At 32.1% G+C, this 18,669-nt stretch overlaps 2 protein-coding genes across 7 annotated transcripts; both read left to right on the forward strand.

Annotated features, from left to right (window-relative positions):
* Window positions 1–508: 508 nt before the first annotated feature.
* Window positions 509–10,206, forward strand: LOC108763597 (Ciz1 zinc finger protein). Of its 5 annotated transcripts, none has more exons than XM_018511361.1 (13): window positions 509–759; window positions 1,238–1,333; window positions 1,658–1,848; window positions 2,368–2,432; window positions 2,547–2,624; window positions 4,824–5,290; window positions 5,976–6,135; window positions 6,507–6,665; window positions 7,659–8,150; window positions 8,247–8,385; window positions 8,492–8,714; window positions 8,795–9,306; window positions 9,859–10,206. In XM_018511361.1, the coding sequence occupies exons 2-13, from the start codon at window positions 1,308–1,310 to the stop codon at window positions 9,882–9,884; spliced, it is 2,538 nt and encodes an 845-aa protein (XP_018366863.1). In that variant the 5' UTR covers window positions 509–759; window positions 1,238–1,307; the 3' UTR covers window positions 9,885–10,206. The 5 variants fall into 5 exon arrangements, with proteins under 5 accessions (XP_018366863.1, XP_018366864.1, XP_018366861.1 ...); XM_018511362.1 differs by having other exon boundaries at window positions 5,979–6,135; XM_018511359.1 differs by lacking the exon at window positions 9,859–10,206 and having other exon boundaries at window positions 8,795–9,353.
* Window positions 10,207–10,853: 647 nt separating this feature from the next.
* Window positions 10,854–13,132, forward strand: Fdx2 (Adrenodoxin-like protein 2, mitochondrial Ferredoxin 2). Of its 2 annotated transcripts, none has more exons than XM_018511336.1 (4): window positions 10,854–11,372; window positions 11,991–12,103; window positions 12,188–12,320; window positions 12,729–13,132. In XM_018511336.1, the coding sequence occupies exons 1-4, from the start codon at window positions 11,245–11,247 to the stop codon at window positions 12,820–12,822; spliced, it is 468 nt and encodes a 155-aa protein (XP_018366838.1). In that variant the 5' UTR covers window positions 10,854–11,244; the 3' UTR covers window positions 12,823–13,132. The 2 variants fall into 2 exon arrangements, with proteins under 2 accessions (XP_018366838.1, XP_018366839.1); XM_018511337.1 differs by having other exon boundaries at window positions 10,854–11,303.
* Window positions 13,133–18,669: the final 5,537 nt, after the last annotated feature.

The raw sequence follows: 18,669 nt of genomic DNA on the forward strand, positions 1-18,669 counted from the left end.
AATAATAATCGACTGTGATTGGTCAATTTCTTACTCTTACTTCTTACTCCGGCCGCGGTCCGATTCACGCTTACAACGCTTAAAAATCATTTCATCCTTGTTGCTTGTCAAATGTTAAACGAAGACGAAAGATACTCATGAGCGTTGTTAGCATGAATCGGACCATGGCCTCCGTGTATTGTAGACGGGCCTTCAGTCGATTATTCTTCTCACTTTCGACTGTGATTGGTCATTTCTTACTCTTACTTCTTACTCCGTGTATTGTAGACGGGCCTTAACACTTGAGTGAACAACAAAGATAATACGATATGCGGGGGCACTCTGGTGATATTTCCGAACGCAGCCATGGGGAGCCATCTTCCGATATCCAATAGAAATTTTTTTTCCAGGGATAAAATGTCTGTAGCCAAAGTCCCTAAAGAATTCGTTCTGCAATTGGACGTATTGGACGTCGGAGGTGACGCATGTTCTTCGTTATTCGTGGCAGGGACGCCTACGGCCTATTCCAAAACGAGCGTGCCGACATTTTAGTTCGTAGTTGCTCGGTGAATGACTGTCCGATTTGCTCCGGCCTTGGTACCTTGCATGATTTTTTCGGAGGAGGAGGAGGCACGCAGTATCGTCGATCGGGATACTTGAGCTGCCCGTCGAGCAGGCCGCGTATGTAATATACGTACGAGTGAATTAAGAAATCGATTGTAGACGCGTTCTTGTCGCAAGTGTCGCAACGAAGAGACGAAGCGACTCCCACTGATTCGGGTGAGTTTCCTATATCGCGTTCATCACGCGTAAAATAGGATATGGCCATCGCCTTGAAAAGTCGCGTTAATACGAGATTATCGACCCTTTTTATCGACTCGTAGCTCTCACGTGGGAATATATATTTTCCTGAATATTCCGCGTTACGAAAGGCATGGATGTCCTTCGCCACTTCGTGGCGCACCATCACGTTGCTCGGCGCATCCGGTATCGAGATTTCGCCAACGCGAACAATGGACGCCGTTGTACTTACGAAATCTTTCTCGTGTCTAATCTCGCTTTTTCCTTCCCTCGTTGAAAATTGATTTCATTCGTGGATTTTTACACGAAATTGCGTCATTCGTCAATGTGATTCCAACTACGGTCATGATTATTAATTGGAATAATGACTTGTAAGCGCAGAGAGGCTATTGTATATTTCCCATGAATGGAACTTGTGCCACATACGTTGTACAAAAAAAATTTATTTTGTTCATAGACCATTGGCGCTGTATCCACTACAGTTCCTTTCTCTTTCTCTCTGTCTCGGTCACCAATAAGTTGCAACCATGAGCTATGGTTACAACAAATACAGGTTGGTAATGTATGTTTAATTACGCCGCGGGGATTTGCATTTAGTTGAAAAGATCGATAAATACTTTATTTTGGTGGCACTTTATTGAAACATCTTGTATTTTAAGCAACTTTAATATTATCTCTGTTTTTGCCTACCATATTTTCACAATTTTATATTTTGTTAACATACTTGTATATAAGACTCGTTGCTCAATTATAGTCATAAAGAAATTTTAATTTTTTTTATTAAGATGCAAGAGAATACGTCAAGATATAAAACATGGGGAAAAAGGATAAATGCAATATAAGCGTAACAAGAAATCTCTTTCTCTATTTCTTTTAGTTCCACCATGAGTTCTCGTGGTCGTGGATTTAGTTCTCGCGGAGGGGGTTCTTACAGGGGTCGAGGTGGTGGAAACGAGTGGAATGGTTCAGCAGGAGGCAATGTATCTAGAGGGGGATACTCATCTTCGAGAGGTGGCAGATTCAAATATTCGACGACAAATTATGATTCTAGATCCAAATATAACTCAGGTAATATACAAACGTTAGGTATTTAATAGTAACATTGTTGGAAAAACAATTATGTCCATATCGAACTAGAGATTTAATTTGAAAATTAGATATTTTCTTTATTTAATTTCAATTTTAATTTCTATACAAGCATTAGAGAGTACACTTATAAGAGTATATTAAATTGAGGCTGTGCTTCATTTGGTGCTACAAATGCTTCAAAGCATTTAATTGACCAAGACAACGAAATCTTAGGATGCGATTTATTTGATGCTATTTTAATCTATCAATTACAAAAAGAATTTTACTAACTGATCAATCTAAAAATTCTTCAAAGCCTCAAGTGGATCTTAGCATTAAATAGAAAGCATTAAATAGAAGCATTAAATAGAAAGTAATATAAATTAAAGATTATAAAATATCTAATACAAAGATTATAAAATATGTAATACTTTACAGTATTACAAGTATTAGATATCTCCCTAATGTGAAGTAAACAAACAATATTGTAAATATTGTTGATCGTTATTGTCTTTACAGGATCGGAAAGATATTCAAGCAGAGGCGGTCGTGGCGAACATTCGAATAGTTATAAAAGACCTCGTGTAAGAATACAAATTGAGATTATATTTCTATTTATTAAATTTATTTATTAGACTATTTATTGGAAGCGTTTTTGTGACATATTCAGAATACTAAAACGGTTCCTTTTTTTTTAGGATTCTTATTCTGCCAGAGATGACCATCGATCATCAAGTGACTCAGCACGTAAAAGGATAAGAAGTGATTCTTATCAGGTATGTATCTTCCCCTGTCTCTCTCTTTGTAATCTTTATCCGTTTCTCTATCTTTCATAAGATGATTAATAATTCTGTCTTTAGACCCAGCATTACATTGTAATGTATATCAAATTTGAAGATATTATTTGTTGAAATTATTTAATTTTATTGACATCTGAAATTGATGTACATAATAATGTATATGTTGGAAAGATAGTTAAAATTTTGGAAAAAAAAATTAATTGTTTAGTATGAATTATTTATCTAAGTACGCATGAACTGAATTAAAAAAATTTTTTTTAACATGGTTCCAATAAAATCAGGTTTGAAGAGGTTAAAAGAAAAATATAGTACGACATCAATATACAATACTTTATATGATTATGTATGAATATTTCCCAACTTGAATTTCTATGAAAAATTTAATGAAAAATTTTTTTCAATAGAAGATTGAAATATTATTTTTGTTTTATGTGTAATGTAACGATGGTCCTGAAAGTTTGTCACTTATAGATTGAAGTGTAACGTATTAAAAAATGAGTTACACAAAGGAATATTAAATGATTTCAGGACACTCGTATATAAGAAAAATTGGTATATCTTAGACAGAACATTTATAAGTTATCCTACTTTCCTTTCAAGCAACGCGAACCAACGGCTTCTCGAACACTCGTTCTTTTTGCGTTGGGGCGCTACTGCAGAGGAACGCTACAAAAACGTCAAATTATTAAAAGATGAATCGTTAAAAGATGAAACATACCTAGATGGTATTTATATGATATTACCTGCTGTCCGCACATATCCTAGTAAAGTTTGAGAGCTATTTGAAAAGTCAATGACAAATTGAATGGATAGACGTGAGAGAGTTACATCATGTTATTCCCCGTTAGAGAACAATAAGCGCAATTATGCCGATTTATTATGCAGTAACGAGAATAAAGAGTATAGAGAAATTGTAGAGAGATAACAACGTCTTCTCAGGCATCGCCTTGTGACATGGGATTTTCATGAAATATTACCCATAAACATCGTTTAATCAATTATTTAAATTATATCACAAATGCTAAATTACAAGAGCACAAATTTTGATTAATATTTATACGTTCGTAGGCCTTTCCAATTATTATATATTGGGACATATTATCGACCTTACGCATAACAAAAAGGGAATTAGGAAAGAATTAATGTCTAATGTATGCATATCCCTACAGAATGATACTAGGGAAATACTTGGCATGCATGATACATATGGGGGAGACGAGCGAAATATGGATATACAAGTATATATACGTATATATAATATCGTTCAAACTATCTTATTATCAAACGCAACTATACGCATAAATATTCACAAATGATTACGTACATAACGACAACTTTGTTACTTTTATTCGATTCATCTTCGTGTATATGAAATATTTGACACATCACGCCTAATGACAGATAATTCGACTAAGTTGGAAAGGTCTATCGAGAGCATTATACGTACGTTATATATATATATATACATACATCGTTGAATGACGAGATAGAATTCGTTAGCTCGAGGGAAACGAGCGCTGCTACTACTCCCGATATTGCAAATATCAATAGAAAGTACATTTTTATAATGAGGCAATGAAAAGATACTTAGGGATTCTTAATTATTTAGGGAAAATCAAATTGTATATCTAGGTGATACAATGAGCATAGAGTAATTACAATTATTAATCCCATATATGACGGTCATGACGCTGAACCATTTTAAACAATAGACAATTAGCACTGCATGCACGTGATAATCGAATGATGAAATGCAAATGGGTTTGAAAACTGAAAATAGAAACATCAGTTAAAATTACAATACCGACATTATGCTATTAATCGATCAATCAGTTTTTTATTCAGTCGATTGAGTTAGTCATTTAGCCATTTAGTCAGTCGATCACTCAATCAATCCATCACTCGATGTCAGTCGGTTAGTCACTTGATTAGACTTAACACCAGTTGGACAGTAGCAATTAAGAGGTAAATATGACGTAGATATATACGTACACGTAGAAGGGGAGAAAAAGGATATGTATGCATAAGCACACATAATACGTGTATACTTATATGTAAATATACATACATATGTGCGTAGAATAAAATAAAATAGAATAAAAGAGCAAAAGGATGGGAGACGAAATAAAAAGAAAGAAATGCATGGAAGGAGCACAATTAAATTTGATTTGGCAGGGTGGAGGTAGCGGTAGCGGCTCACAGAGGTATTCATCGTACGGTTCGTCCACATCGGCGGCTTATGACGATAACAAGGGATCGTCATCGTCCAACGTATACGAGGACAAGAGACAGAGCGAACGCGCGTCATCGTACCACCGTTCGGAGGACCGTCATTCCGCATCACGGAGCTATGCGCCTCCGCCACCCCCTCGGATTAGCGAAATGGCACCGCCACCGACTCAGAGATACACCTCGAGTCGAGGAAGAATATCGCATCAGAGTTCGAATTACAGAGGTCGCATTTCGACCCGCGGCACCGGTGGTAGAGGTGGTGCATTTCATCGTGTGAGCTCTCGATCGGACGTCCTCATGGCTCGCAAGCGTACTCTGCACTCGCTCGACTATCGTCGAAAGCTGCTAGGCTCACGCTCACGAGACTACATCCAGCGTGTGCGCATGACTACTACTAAACTACGCAGGAGGTAATTTATTAATACAGTCACTTACCAAAAAAAAAAAAATCGTACGCAAATACTATCTTCGTAGCCTGCTTGAATATTCTTCTTTGAAGTCGGTTCATGCAAACCGACTCTCGGTCGATGACCTGAGTGTCACAAGATAATTTATGAAAGCGAACGGACAAAATATACATGCGTGAATAAATGCCTAAGTAAATCGATTGATAAACAGTCAAGATGCAAACAATCATGAAACAAATATTCCACTGCCGACAGAGAGAAAGAGAGCTTTTTTCTAATAAAGAAGAAATCAGTGATGATACGTATAAACGCAATGTAATAACTTTCGATACGAGAGCTAAAATAATTGTACTTAACTCGTCATGAGACATAATTCTCTTTAGAGTTTATAGCGGTATGACTATATACTATTCATATCATATTTTTTGGCACGACCGAGAGTGTGCGAAGATATCAGAACGCGATGAAAAATAAAGAAAAATGAATAATAGACACTTTTAGCGTACACTACGAAACGCATTTCACATTTTGGGATATAAAGCCGAGATATTAAACCGATACTATCGCGATATTTTCTACGTATCATCTATAAGCAAGTCTTGCTCGATGATACAACGAAAGACAAAGAAGCACGAAAATGGAATGCTGGAAAATAATATAAGTCAAAACAAAATTGCTGTGTCATTAGTAGCGGTACTACTAGGCTACCCGGAAGTAAAAAGGACTCGGGATCCGGGACCAGCGTGAAGGACAAGGATAGAGAGATGGCCAAAGCCATTAATGCAGAATTTTCCGATGACGATGACGAGGAAGATGATAATAAGAGTAATTGGGACGACGAAGAAAAGGTAATTCAGCAGTGGCGTTAGACAAGCTTATCGTTCATAATCCTGGTTTTAAATATATTATGTAACGCGATTGTTACAAATATGTATAATATAAAAATTAGGAATCACAAAGGACACACGTCTATTACATACATTGTTAAAATTTAATTTGCATGAATTAATTTTAATTGTTAGTGCTCGTATTAAAATCGCATGATCGAATATCTAGCATTGAATTCTTAATGATGGACTCGCTGACAGTTTGCTCATATAATATTTAATAGCATATTAAATATATATTTTATATAATGGTTTTAAATATAATGACAATACACATTCTCTTACATGTTTGAATAATTTTATGATATTTATTGTGCATCGACATTGTGCAGCCACATGAACGCGATGAAGAGGACATGGAAGAGGAAGATGAGAAGAAGAAAAAAGAGGATAAACGTAAAAAGGAAAAGCAAGATAGAGAAAGGCAACATACCGAAGATGAGGAAGAAAAGGATGATGATATTAAAGAAGATGACGATCAGAAGCGAGAAGTGAGTTGTTTCAGCCCTATTATTACTACATAAAATGAGGCTCGAAAGAATCAATCAATGACAAATATAAAAAAAGCCCATCAGAGCCTACATTAGTTGTTCGGATGCACAGAAAACTCTTTATTTACATGTGAATGTAACAAAACGAATCAAATAAACGTTTCGACTGTCAAAAATGTCAAGATATTAGACGAAGAAAGGGTGTTCAATAAAAGACTGATTTCGGAAATGATCCATATAAAGCAACAGAAGCAGAGTTTGAATCTACAGAATGATACGTATTCTTTAGACCCATTATATATGAATTTGTTTACGAAATTGTGACTGTTTTTCCTTCCTTTGTTCTTATTTTTATTTTTATTTTAATAACTACATGTCTTTATTATTTTGACTCTCATTTCATCTCTAACTGTCGACACCACAAGATCTTTACGTCGAGTCGCGAAAAACGCTTACATGTAAGTTAATAAAATTAAAATTCAGATAAATGATTTTAGTAATTCTCTAATTTTTTGTTTTTCGTTTTTCTTTTGAATTTAGTCTTTGATTACATAGCAAATCTGACAATCTGATGAGCGTTATGATTCAACTTACTGCCGCAATGCATAGATTTTTCTTTATGTAAGTTTTTATATTATTATTGTATAAGTTAATATTTCTGATAATCATGTGGCTATTCATTACATAGCTAAGTTGGCATTTGGATAAAGAAGAACGAGCTATATTGTCGGGAATCACTATCACGGAATTTGCGTTATTTATTGCGTAATTTCGATTTAGATTTTATATTGATAAGGACCCAAATTGAAGGGTCGAAACATTTATTTGATTCGTTTTGTTACATTCACACGAAAATAAAGAGTTTTCTGTGCATTTGAACAACCTGTAGACTCTGATGGGCTTTTTAATATTTGTCACCTATTACTATTAAAATGGATATACTATTGTTGTCGTTATTATTATTTTATTGGTTCTATTTTATTGAATTTGTAGGAGGATGAAGATGGTGATGATGAGGAACGTGATGAAAATGAAAAAGAGGAACGTGATAGAAATGCAGATTCCGAAGAATTGCCAAGTAGACGGGACGGTAGAAAGTTCATAAAATTGAAATGTCCGCATTGCGCCCATCACAGCGTTACGTTCAAAGAATATTCGCTCCATCTATTCTCTGGACGTCATAGCGCGGCGATGAAACGAATTGCAGCTCGACATAAGGTCACTCTTACACGTATGCGAGTTGTTCAACGGCAAGAGCAAAGACGTATCGAAGCTCGTGATGCAGCACGCGGCACTCTACCTTCTCGCACTATGTTCTGTGCTATTTGCAAATTAAATTACCGTTCCTTAAAAGCTGCCCATCAACTGTCTGAATCTCATCGCCAAATGAAACGATTCCTCACACCATTCTGTCGTGTTTGTCGTATCCAATTCCGATCACCAATGTTCTTTGAGACACATATGTGTTCCCTAGAACACATCAAGGTAACTCTTAATATTTTGATAATTATTGTTACTGATTTTTTTATTGGTACAATAATAAGACTAATATAAATCGATTGTTCTTTTCTCTTTTGTCAGAGAAAGAGCATACTGAGAGAAAGAATGAATGCAAATGGAAGCGGCGAAGCAGAGGCAGATTCGAGCGCGCCGGAAGAAGATGATAAGGAAGTCAATCTTGATAATTTTATGACTTTGGATTCTGTAGGCGATGTAGATGGTATGTAACAAAAATGTACGAAATATAATCCTAATTTGTCGAAGCATCTTCTTCATAGTTAAATCTAATATCACTTTGTCTTATGTTACACCATTATTGTTTACAGAAGACGAGGAGACTAACGACAAGAAGAAAGAAAAAGCTGAGGGTGAAAGTTCAAGCGAAGCGGAGAAAAAATCAAAGGGCAAACAGATGATAAAAGTTGGTGCGGAATACATAAAACGTGTCGAAGTACAATACTGCGAGTTATGTAAAGTATATCTGCCACGCAGCGAAAATACAGAGCGAGCAGTCGCTTTACATTGTTCCACTCGCAGTCATCTTAAACGGTATATCATCACTGTTCAGCAGGATAAGATAATCGGTAGGTAAACTATTAGTGGTATTTACAATATCGTATGTGTTGCAGGTATGTGCGAGATAATGATGATAAGGCGCTTAGACGTCAAGCGGAAAGAATACATCTGCAATCGTCATCTTCAACGAATGTGAATTCTACCAATTCCACCGTGACTAATAATACATCGGATAATGCAAAGACTTCTCCTATCAGTTCCGAGCCACAAGTATCTGCTACACCAGTATCTACTGCGGCTGATAATAACAGCGTTTGCGGCACAGAATATATTAAAATTGAAGAAGAAAAATCTAATAGTTTAGAATCTGAAAAGAATGTGAAAGACAGTAAGAATAATCAGGGGGATGAAGATGACGACGACTACCGTGCGCATGGTAGCGATAAAATGATTTGGGATGATGTCGACAAGGATTTAGGCGACATTTTAAGAGAGAACGAGGCGGGAGCATCAAAATCGAGTGATGATGAAGATTCGCGTTACGATCGTTTTCGTAATTCGGACAAGAAACAGCCCGGAAAAGAAAAAGAAACTGAGAAGAGCGAGATCCTCGAAGATAAAAGCGGTAATAATAAAATTAAAGATGTAAAAAATTAAAATCGAAAAGACAGATGTCTTTCGAGCTTAATATTATCGTCGAAAATTGTCTTTTGCTATACATTTTCCATTTATTTGATTCATTTTCTGTTATGTCCGTTTCACTTTCTTCCAAATCTCGTACAATTGATTGTTCTTATAAAATCATGCAAATATACATTTTTTCAAGATATATTTTCTTTAATTGGATAAAAACAATTTCTGTGCATAATGTGCTACACGTGCGAAATATTTAATCATTATTACATGTTTCATTTTTACATTTGTATTGTATCTTCTTCAGTTGAAAACATAATATGTATCAATTATAATATAATCTAAATCTTGCAATTTTCAACTTATGTAATTTTAATATAAATATATATATACATGCATACATATATAAGTACTGTATCATTAATATCATATATTGCCGAAGGACTGTCATTGACCATTGTCGAAACATAATTATATATATATATATATATATATATATACACACAATATGTGAAATAATAAAATACACAATTTCAATTTTCAGTTATTAGCTTGGAGGAAAGCGACTGAGCAATGTGTGCATCTCATGTAAGCACAATTTAAATATAGATTATTGATCACGTAATAAATTCTGCACTCTAGGATTATATGATTTTTTGCCAATACTTGAATTAGATCGTAATTTCATATGTGTGACTGTTATCGATTACTTTAGTAAATACTTTGCTGATAAAAATCTTAGAATAATACTAATATTCTCTAATACAATATTAGAAATATCAATTTCTCGTTCACTTGATATAAATAAATTTCTTTGTATCTAAGAAGCATTTTTGTCTGTAATTAGTACGACTAACAATGTAGCTCTACCTTATTTGCAAATAAACGGAAAGCCAGATACTCCTTGTAAAGTCTTTATCGTTTTTATCCCTACCCAGCCCGTGTATTCTGTAACTTGTTATGCAGTCGTGAACACATAACGATTGCCTAACAAGTTACAGAATACAGAGGTGGACAGTTATTAGAATGATTTTTAATGAAAGTGATTTTTAGTTTGGTAATGTTTGACGTAATGTTACAATTGTATATATTTTTTTGTAGTACATAATGAAAGAATATTTTCGTACTTACAACTTGGATGATTTTAGAAGAGAAGTATTTTGAATAAAAGTTACTTTGTTCTTAACGCAAAGCATTTGAAATTTAAATATTCCCCTAACCAAGAAATTGAGGTGAATTCAATTGTAACATCTAAGAGAACGACAAAATTATGTATTTTTATTATTTGGTGGTTCCTACAATATTAAAATCTAACATTTTGTATGATTTATCCTACATATATATTGCACATTATTAACATCGTCATAGTAGAATATTTTAAGAATTTAATAAATTAACAATTGTCATGAGCGCGTTAAAGAAAGAGAAAAACAACTAGCGTAGCATTTCGATATCGTGAAACCGATTGCATATGCAATGACGTAGTCCACGCATGCGCGCAGAATCAGTTCGGAGAATTTTTACTTTCCAATGCTTGGCATGCTTTGGCATGCTTGGCACATGATGGCACATGGATTCGATGGATCCGATGGATCAGTCGTGATTCGTCAGGGAATTAAAGTCGAGCTGTCGCCTTAAGTCGGACACAGTCGGACAGTGTGCGAGGGGCAAGATTGACCTGCCGTGTTTCGTTAAAATTCATCACTTTGGTGTTGATTGTAGTGAATAGTGAAGCCAGCTTAGCCAGCTCTTATCGCGGTGTTTATAAGAACGGACGAATTGTGCGTTTGCGCAGACGTATTACGATCCGAGGTACGCGTCCGTGGATACGCGTTCCAACGTGGTCTCTCAAACTTGATTTTCGGCTGCGTCCTGAATAAAAAAAACACTTGTGTACCCGTGCGAGCGATTTGATGCCTCACATTGGATAATGGCACTGATGCGGGGATTACGATCGTCTTTTGTCTTAGGAACGAATTACGCATTCACGTACATGTCTAGTCAAGTTGTCCCCGCGAGAACTGTGTCTCTCATGCAACCGCTCTTTAAGAATAAAGAGTAAGTAAACAAAATTGGAACAATGATCGTTCTCTCGAACAGGAGAACGTTTGGAACTTTTAAGTAACTTTGTCCAAGTTCGGATTAATTTAATTGATGCCCAGTTCACTCGAATTGTTTACAAACTTGTACATACAATTCATCATTCCTAATCTAATTTCTTCTCACTTGTCAGATAACAAATAGTGATAATTCTGTTCACGTTAGAGCACTAAGTTACATTTGACAAGTTAATTGCCGATAATTAGAGTTTGGTCAAAGTAGTTAAAGTTCTTTATATACTCAGTCGCTTTCTACTTGACACTATAGTGTCAAGGTAATTAGTAAGATTAGTATTGTTAAATGTTATTAATAACTTTTTTATTTTGAAATGTCTTGTAAAAGTTGCTACGAAGAAAAATTTCTAATATCACGAGAAATTTTTAGATATGTTTAATTAAACAAAATTACAAATTTCTAGATAAAATTATGTCTAACTTTAGCAATGTGTAAATAATTAATTAAAATTTGCATTGCTAAGAATTATTAATTCGTGAATATTTAAGTAAAATTAAACTTTTGTCGATAAAACTATCTAGGCGAAATACCAAAAATAAATATTATACATATTTTATTCAGGGTTACTGTAACATTTATTAAAGCCAATGGAGAAAAGATAAAAGCAAAGGGAGAAATTGGAAACAATATTTTAGATATTGTTGTGAACAATGACCTTGAGTTGGATGGTTATGGTATGAACATTTTATGCAAAAATCTGTTCTCTTAATAATCGTGCACAAGTTTAATGAAGCATGTATTTTCTATCTTGAATATAGGAGCTTGTGAAGGAACATTAACGTGCAGCACTTGTCATTTAATTTTTTCTAAGGATGTGTTTGATAATCTTCCAGACAAACCTACAGAAGAAGAAATTGACATGCTGGATTTGGCACAAGAGCGAGGACCAACGTATGTTTATTTGAATTGTACTCTTTCTCTCTTTCTTGAGAAATGTTTTATATGCTAATAAAAGATCTGTACAAATGAGAGAGAGAGAGAAAGAGAAAGAGAGAGAGAGAAACAATCTCTAAATCTCACTTTGTAATGTCTCCTACATTTATTCATGAATTAGCTTCGTATACCTATACCCTTAAGGGATGATTTTGAATAAAATTTGCTTTAAGTAGGAGCCTATCAGAGTCGAACATCGCTTGATTTGTTATTCAAATTAATTGTCTCAGTCTCTTTTCTACTTCCATTATACTTTCGCATTTTTATATTTTTTTAAACATGTAGTAAACTTATTTTATTTATTTTATCAGTCAGTTATATATTTTTTTATTTGTCACTGTTTTAAATATATGTATTTAATTATAGTTCAAGATTGGGCTGTCAGATAATCATGACTGAAGAACTCGATGGCATTGAAGTAAGAGTACCAGCTACCATTAATGATGCAAGACAAACATAATAAATTCAGAGTTACTATAGATCTGAAAAACCGGGATAAATCAGGGAAATTGAAATTGATCATGGAAAACCGGGAAAAGTCAGGAGAAAGTGTAAGAAAGTCTAGAATTTCGAAATATGCTTAAAATTTTCTTAAACTGCTCTTATTCCAAATATTTGTTATAATTTTTCAAAAATTACATCTGACATTTTGTTAGATCTTGTTAAAGGTGTTTAGATAATTTTAGACGTTTTATATCTACTCTTTTAGATATTGATTCAATCTAATTATTCTTTCCAATATAATGCAACATGTTATGTATATGTATAATAGGCAAAAAATTATATTCATAGTTAGAAATTTCATTATGAATTTAATATATAAGGGAAGTTTATGGTTATGAAGTAACTGAGAAAAAATATCTAACGAATGGTTCAACTGAAAATTAAGTTATAGTAGTCTTAAATATAAGACTTTCTACAATAAGCCATTACCTACACTGTTAAAAAAAATTTGCTTCCGTTACATGTAATGGAGGCAAATTTCAAGGTACATTAAAAATATTTAATGTTGTCAATGAAAGTAAAGTAACTTAAATTTAACGTTTACTTATATTACATTTCATGCAAATCTATATAAAATTTAATAAAAAATGTACTAATCTTTGTAAAATTTTATGAAAAGTACGCTAATTTCATGTATATGTACACAAATATACTTTTCAGTTGCAGATATATTAATTTTAATGTAATGTTAAATTTAACTTGTATAACTTAAAAATATATTAAATTTCGTGATATTTTTAACAGTTCAAAATTGTATCCAAATTTTAATATTGTAAAGACAAAAATATTGTAAAGATAAATTCTTTGTGCAATATTTTTAAAATAATTGTATATGTTATATAAATATATATATATGTATAATATTTCGTATATAAAAATATGTAAAATGTTTTTACTCAAAATATTAAAATATGAGCGACGAAAATGATAAATTTTCTATTTATCACTTTTAAAAATAAACTTATTTTTTCATTCCATTTATAATTTAGAGATCGGTTGTAAATATATTTTTTTAAATCAAATGCTCTCATCAAACTTTACTTACAAAAATATTATTGAATTTGTGTTTTTATCTTTATTTTTATTTTATAAGAATATATTGAGATATCCAAATAAATATTTTAATCAAGAAAGAAATCAAAGAAGCAAAAGTTTTGCAAGTAACTTTAACTATTCTCGTAGTTCACAATCAACCCAAATGAAAAACATTCATTTTTACAAATCAGTGAGATGTAAAATGTAAACATGTGTTGATAATTTATATATAGGGAGTATTAATTTATACTATCTAATACTAATAAATACGATTTAACAATAATAATGAAATATCGATAGAAAAATACTTGATAAGCAATCAGAAAGACTTAAATCACATTTACATTATGATTGAAATAATTTATACATAATTTGATTCGTAGTACATATCCAGAATAATTTATTTTTTCTTTTTTTAATTAATTACATATCAAATACATCTAATGTTACATAACTATCAGTACATAAAGCTAAAACACTTTTGTACTATGTGCGTTATATATATATATGAATCCAACAAATAACTTACATGATAAGTTACATGCTTCACTACTTCCAAATGTACTTATTACTATACTACTTACAAACGCAGTGAAGTGTATACATGTATGTTACTACATAATTTACATTATTTTCAACTTCTCTCTTACCCTGCCCATTTATTAAATTACATCTCCGATTTCTAGAATATATCGTATATATTCTTGCGTTATATATGTACATATATGTTTAATCGAATTGTCTTTCGGTTTACTTAAATGTTATAATAGTGAAAGTTCATTAAGTTTCTTGTTTCGAATTTGTAATTCAATTGATAGAGCTAGACAGTAGATACAAGTCACGAATATTTATATATTCATGAAATAAATTTATTTAATAATTGTTTGGAATCACATAAAATAACCTACAAAGTATTTAAATAACACAAGATGATGATTAATAAAAGATTTTTAATCATTTTTTAATTCGACAAGACCGTGACTAAATGTGTAAAAATTTGCAAATACAGCAGAAGCTCCACTTTCGCGTCTTTTTTATTCTGCCCAAAACTCATTTTCATTGATACCAGTTTTCACGTTTGTGAATGCAAAATTCGGCCGCAAAAAAAGAACCATAAAGTAAAAATTTATTTTTAACATTTTTATTTTAGACAATTCTAAAAATTATCTAAAATAAATTATGCTGTCTGTGATTTTTTGGTGTATTCGTGACATCCAAGTATGAATTTCGTATATTTGGGTATCGTGATTACACATAAAAAAAAATTATATATATATGGTAATATGTTTTACAGAACACGTAATCATTGCGACTATGGAACTTCTACCGTAATATAACGTAAGATATGTTATATCATACTCATAGATTATCGAGCGTTTTTACGTAAGTCGTTACCACATGATTTGTATTATCATTCCATGCAACACACCATAAACAACATAAATTCCTTATGCTTTCTTTTTTTTTCAGTTATACTGGAAGTTAGATTCCAAATGCTTTAAATAACACAAATGTCATATGTATATATATCGCGAGGATATGGACATTAATATAAATAAAAAATAAAAATAAGATATCTTCTAAATGCTGTAGTCATTAAAACTGTTGCATAAACATGTTCAAAAATGTAGTTATTACATTTTTTTATGTTCAAGAAAATGTTTAGTATCAATAAATTGTACGAAACAATGATTTGATATTTTTGGATTTAATTATTACAAAAGTTTAAAAATATATTTCAATATTTTTCAAAGAGAAAATTTTTTGTGTTGTGGGTATTCTATAATTTTTTTGAGTACTGAAACTACAATCTCTTTTAATGTGTGTGTACGTGAAAATTTTATGACCACACAGTAACGATATAAAATTATAAATCTAATTCTAAATGCACTTAAGTATAAATCCATAAAGACTTCATATCTTGATACCTTTAAATATTAAAAAAACACTGATGTATAAAGGGAACGAAATTATGGCCGGTATTCATAGTCTGTTCTTGTATTACCGATCATTTTAAGTATAATCTTAAGATGAATCAATCAGGAAGCCGTATTAGTATCTTAAGACGGTCTTAATAAGAACCGATTATGAATACCGGTCTATGTATTTGATTTATATAAATCATACAACACACATCCATTGTCTTGAAATTTGAAGAACTCATTCAGTTTTTTTCTTTTTTAGTTAATAGATTAATCAATGAACAAACGGATAAATAATGAACAATTGAATTTGCGGTTAACTGATCTGCAGTTAAATTCAGTTACACGATATTTACACTGTGTAGTAAATATCATTAAAAAAATATAAATCTAATTTTATCAGTGCGTCGAGTTCACAAATTTCAAGAATTTTATCAATCAGCTGCTCAATTATACAATAACCGGAATTCTAAAATCTTGTATTTTCATATACACATGTAAACATGAAAATAATCTAGGACTAGAGATTCTGCAAGATAAGTACAAATAATAATAATAATAAGTGAAGACATGGCAAGATTCACATTTGTGCCAATTTCTCATTTCGTTGGGATCTCTGAGGATTCGAAAATATGCACATTGTTACATATACATGTTGAAAGTACATTTCAATAATCGCGCGTAGTCGAAGATAATTGGGATTCTCGATAAGCATAAAAATATAATTCTACGCAGTTTTTGGTAAATTATATCTAATATAAAAAATAATTTTCTTAAATATATATTTTTTGTAATAAGAAACAAATCTGCAAAAAAATTATTAATATTTTATTCTTGCATAAAAAATTGCCTGAACTTTATTCAATATTCCGAGAATGTCGTAATATCGGATAACCAGAGAATCTTACGAAGCGAAATGCAACACGCATTCGATACGAGGAATCCTTTTTTTGTCGGCGTTGCGCAACAGGAACCTGTTGCTGCTGCTCATGGTGATAGCAGGATATATCAGTCGTAAATAAAGCATAAATCGGCAAGTTTTGTTCGAGGAATCGAAATGATTCCTGTATTGCATCGTGGCGAGAAATTTCTCCAAGAACACCCATTATGTACAATAAGAGTATATTTTGTACGGTTTACCCTGAACGTATTGATAAAAAATAAAGCGAAACCTGTCTGAGAAAATTGTAATTAGTAGCGATATGTAAAAAATATGTAGCTCATCAAGGCCAACAAGAACTAACGTTATCGACCAGTCATTAAATCATGTTAGCTACAATACTAGCAGGATCAAGACAGTTTGGATTCTGACTGTAGGGACTAAGAAAACTCGAAGGAAGAGAAACAAAAAATCTTGTGACTCGAGTAATACTGGTTTAATAAACCAGGCTATAAACATGGCCAGTGGCATTGAGAGTATAAATTCCAAGGCCGTCAATAATTGTCGGAATAATATGGAGGCTAGACAAACAAAGACGCTGATAAAATTTCGTCCGGTAAATTCTGATGGAACTGTTTGACATTCTTAAAATACCATATTCAAACTGATCATAAAAGCGGTTAAAATGTTATTTTGGATCATTCTGTATAGCTTCTATAGTAACAGCTGTTTCCGTTAAATAGTCCCTATTGTTAAGTTATATTAAAAACAAAAATATTAAATAATATCAGATAGTAAAAATAAATTAAAAAAATATGTATTGCTGCGGTTAGGCTTTCTTAAAAATTGTGAAAATAAATTGAAACAAATTATCTTTGTCTCACGCTTTGTTATGTCAAAGGTACATTTAGGCTGTAAATAAAGAAAATATTCACTGAACTATTCTTTTCTTACAATTCATGGAAGTGTCTTTTAATTTTTTATGAGCTTTAAATACGTTGTTTTCTAAACAAAAATAAGGGATACTTATTTTTTTGTAAGAGCCCAATCGCACTTTTAGGGAGTGCAACACTCCTTTGAAGGAAACTAGTTATTGTCTCACGAAGCGAATATTTGTAAACGATAGAAAAAAAATGTTTGAAATAAAAGTTGAATGATTTTAAGAGTGCTTAGTAACTATAATTAAAAAAATTTTTTAATTTTAATTTTTATAAATAAAAATGTGTTATGTAAACAAATTTTTTTAAATTATTATAAAGTACTTTTGGAGCCTTCTTTGAAATTCTACTTTTATTCGGAACATTTTTTTCTATCTTTTACAGTTTCGACAATATTTACTTCGAAAGAAAAAAACCGATTTTTTGTGAAGAGGCGTTGCACACCCTAAAAAAAAGTGCAAATGAATCTTTATTAAAAAATACAAGTTCCTTATTTTTGTCTAGAGACTAACATATTCAAAGCTGATCAAAATCGAAGGGAATAATTTCTTGTTAATTTCTTAATCTGTAATAAATTATCTAACGAAACTTTGGACAGTGTACAAATAATTGTTCATTAAGGATTTGTAAATATATGTGGTAATAAAACAATTAACGATAATTTGTCGTTATCAAAGCAGGATATCCTAGTGGATAATTTCTTATCGACCTTTGTCAATATCCAAGAATATTGTATCAAAATAAAGGATAAACACTAAATGACGATGTCGCAGTGATGACGATAACATTAATAACGTGATAACATGCCGATAACGTTACAACATGATGCAATAATAACAATGTAAGATAATCAGCAACAGCCTTAATAATTTTTGGTCCCCTCTTTTTAGACAATATCTGTTGAAAAATATAATATTTGTTTCTAAATAATTTTATATTTATTCTTTATAAACCGACTTGAGACTATATAGTAGGGGAGGCCGAGAGGCTAAATGTGGATTTACTCGAGCGTCGTGGGGACCTATTGG

Source organism: Trachymyrmex cornetzi, unplaced genomic scaffold (assembly GCF_001594075.2).
Source record: "Trachymyrmex cornetzi isolate Tcor2-1 unplaced genomic scaffold, Tcor1.1 scaffold37, whole genome shotgun sequence".
In the NCBI taxonomy this organism is placed as follows: domain Eukaryota; kingdom Metazoa; phylum Arthropoda; class Insecta; order Hymenoptera; family Formicidae; genus Trachymyrmex; species Trachymyrmex cornetzi.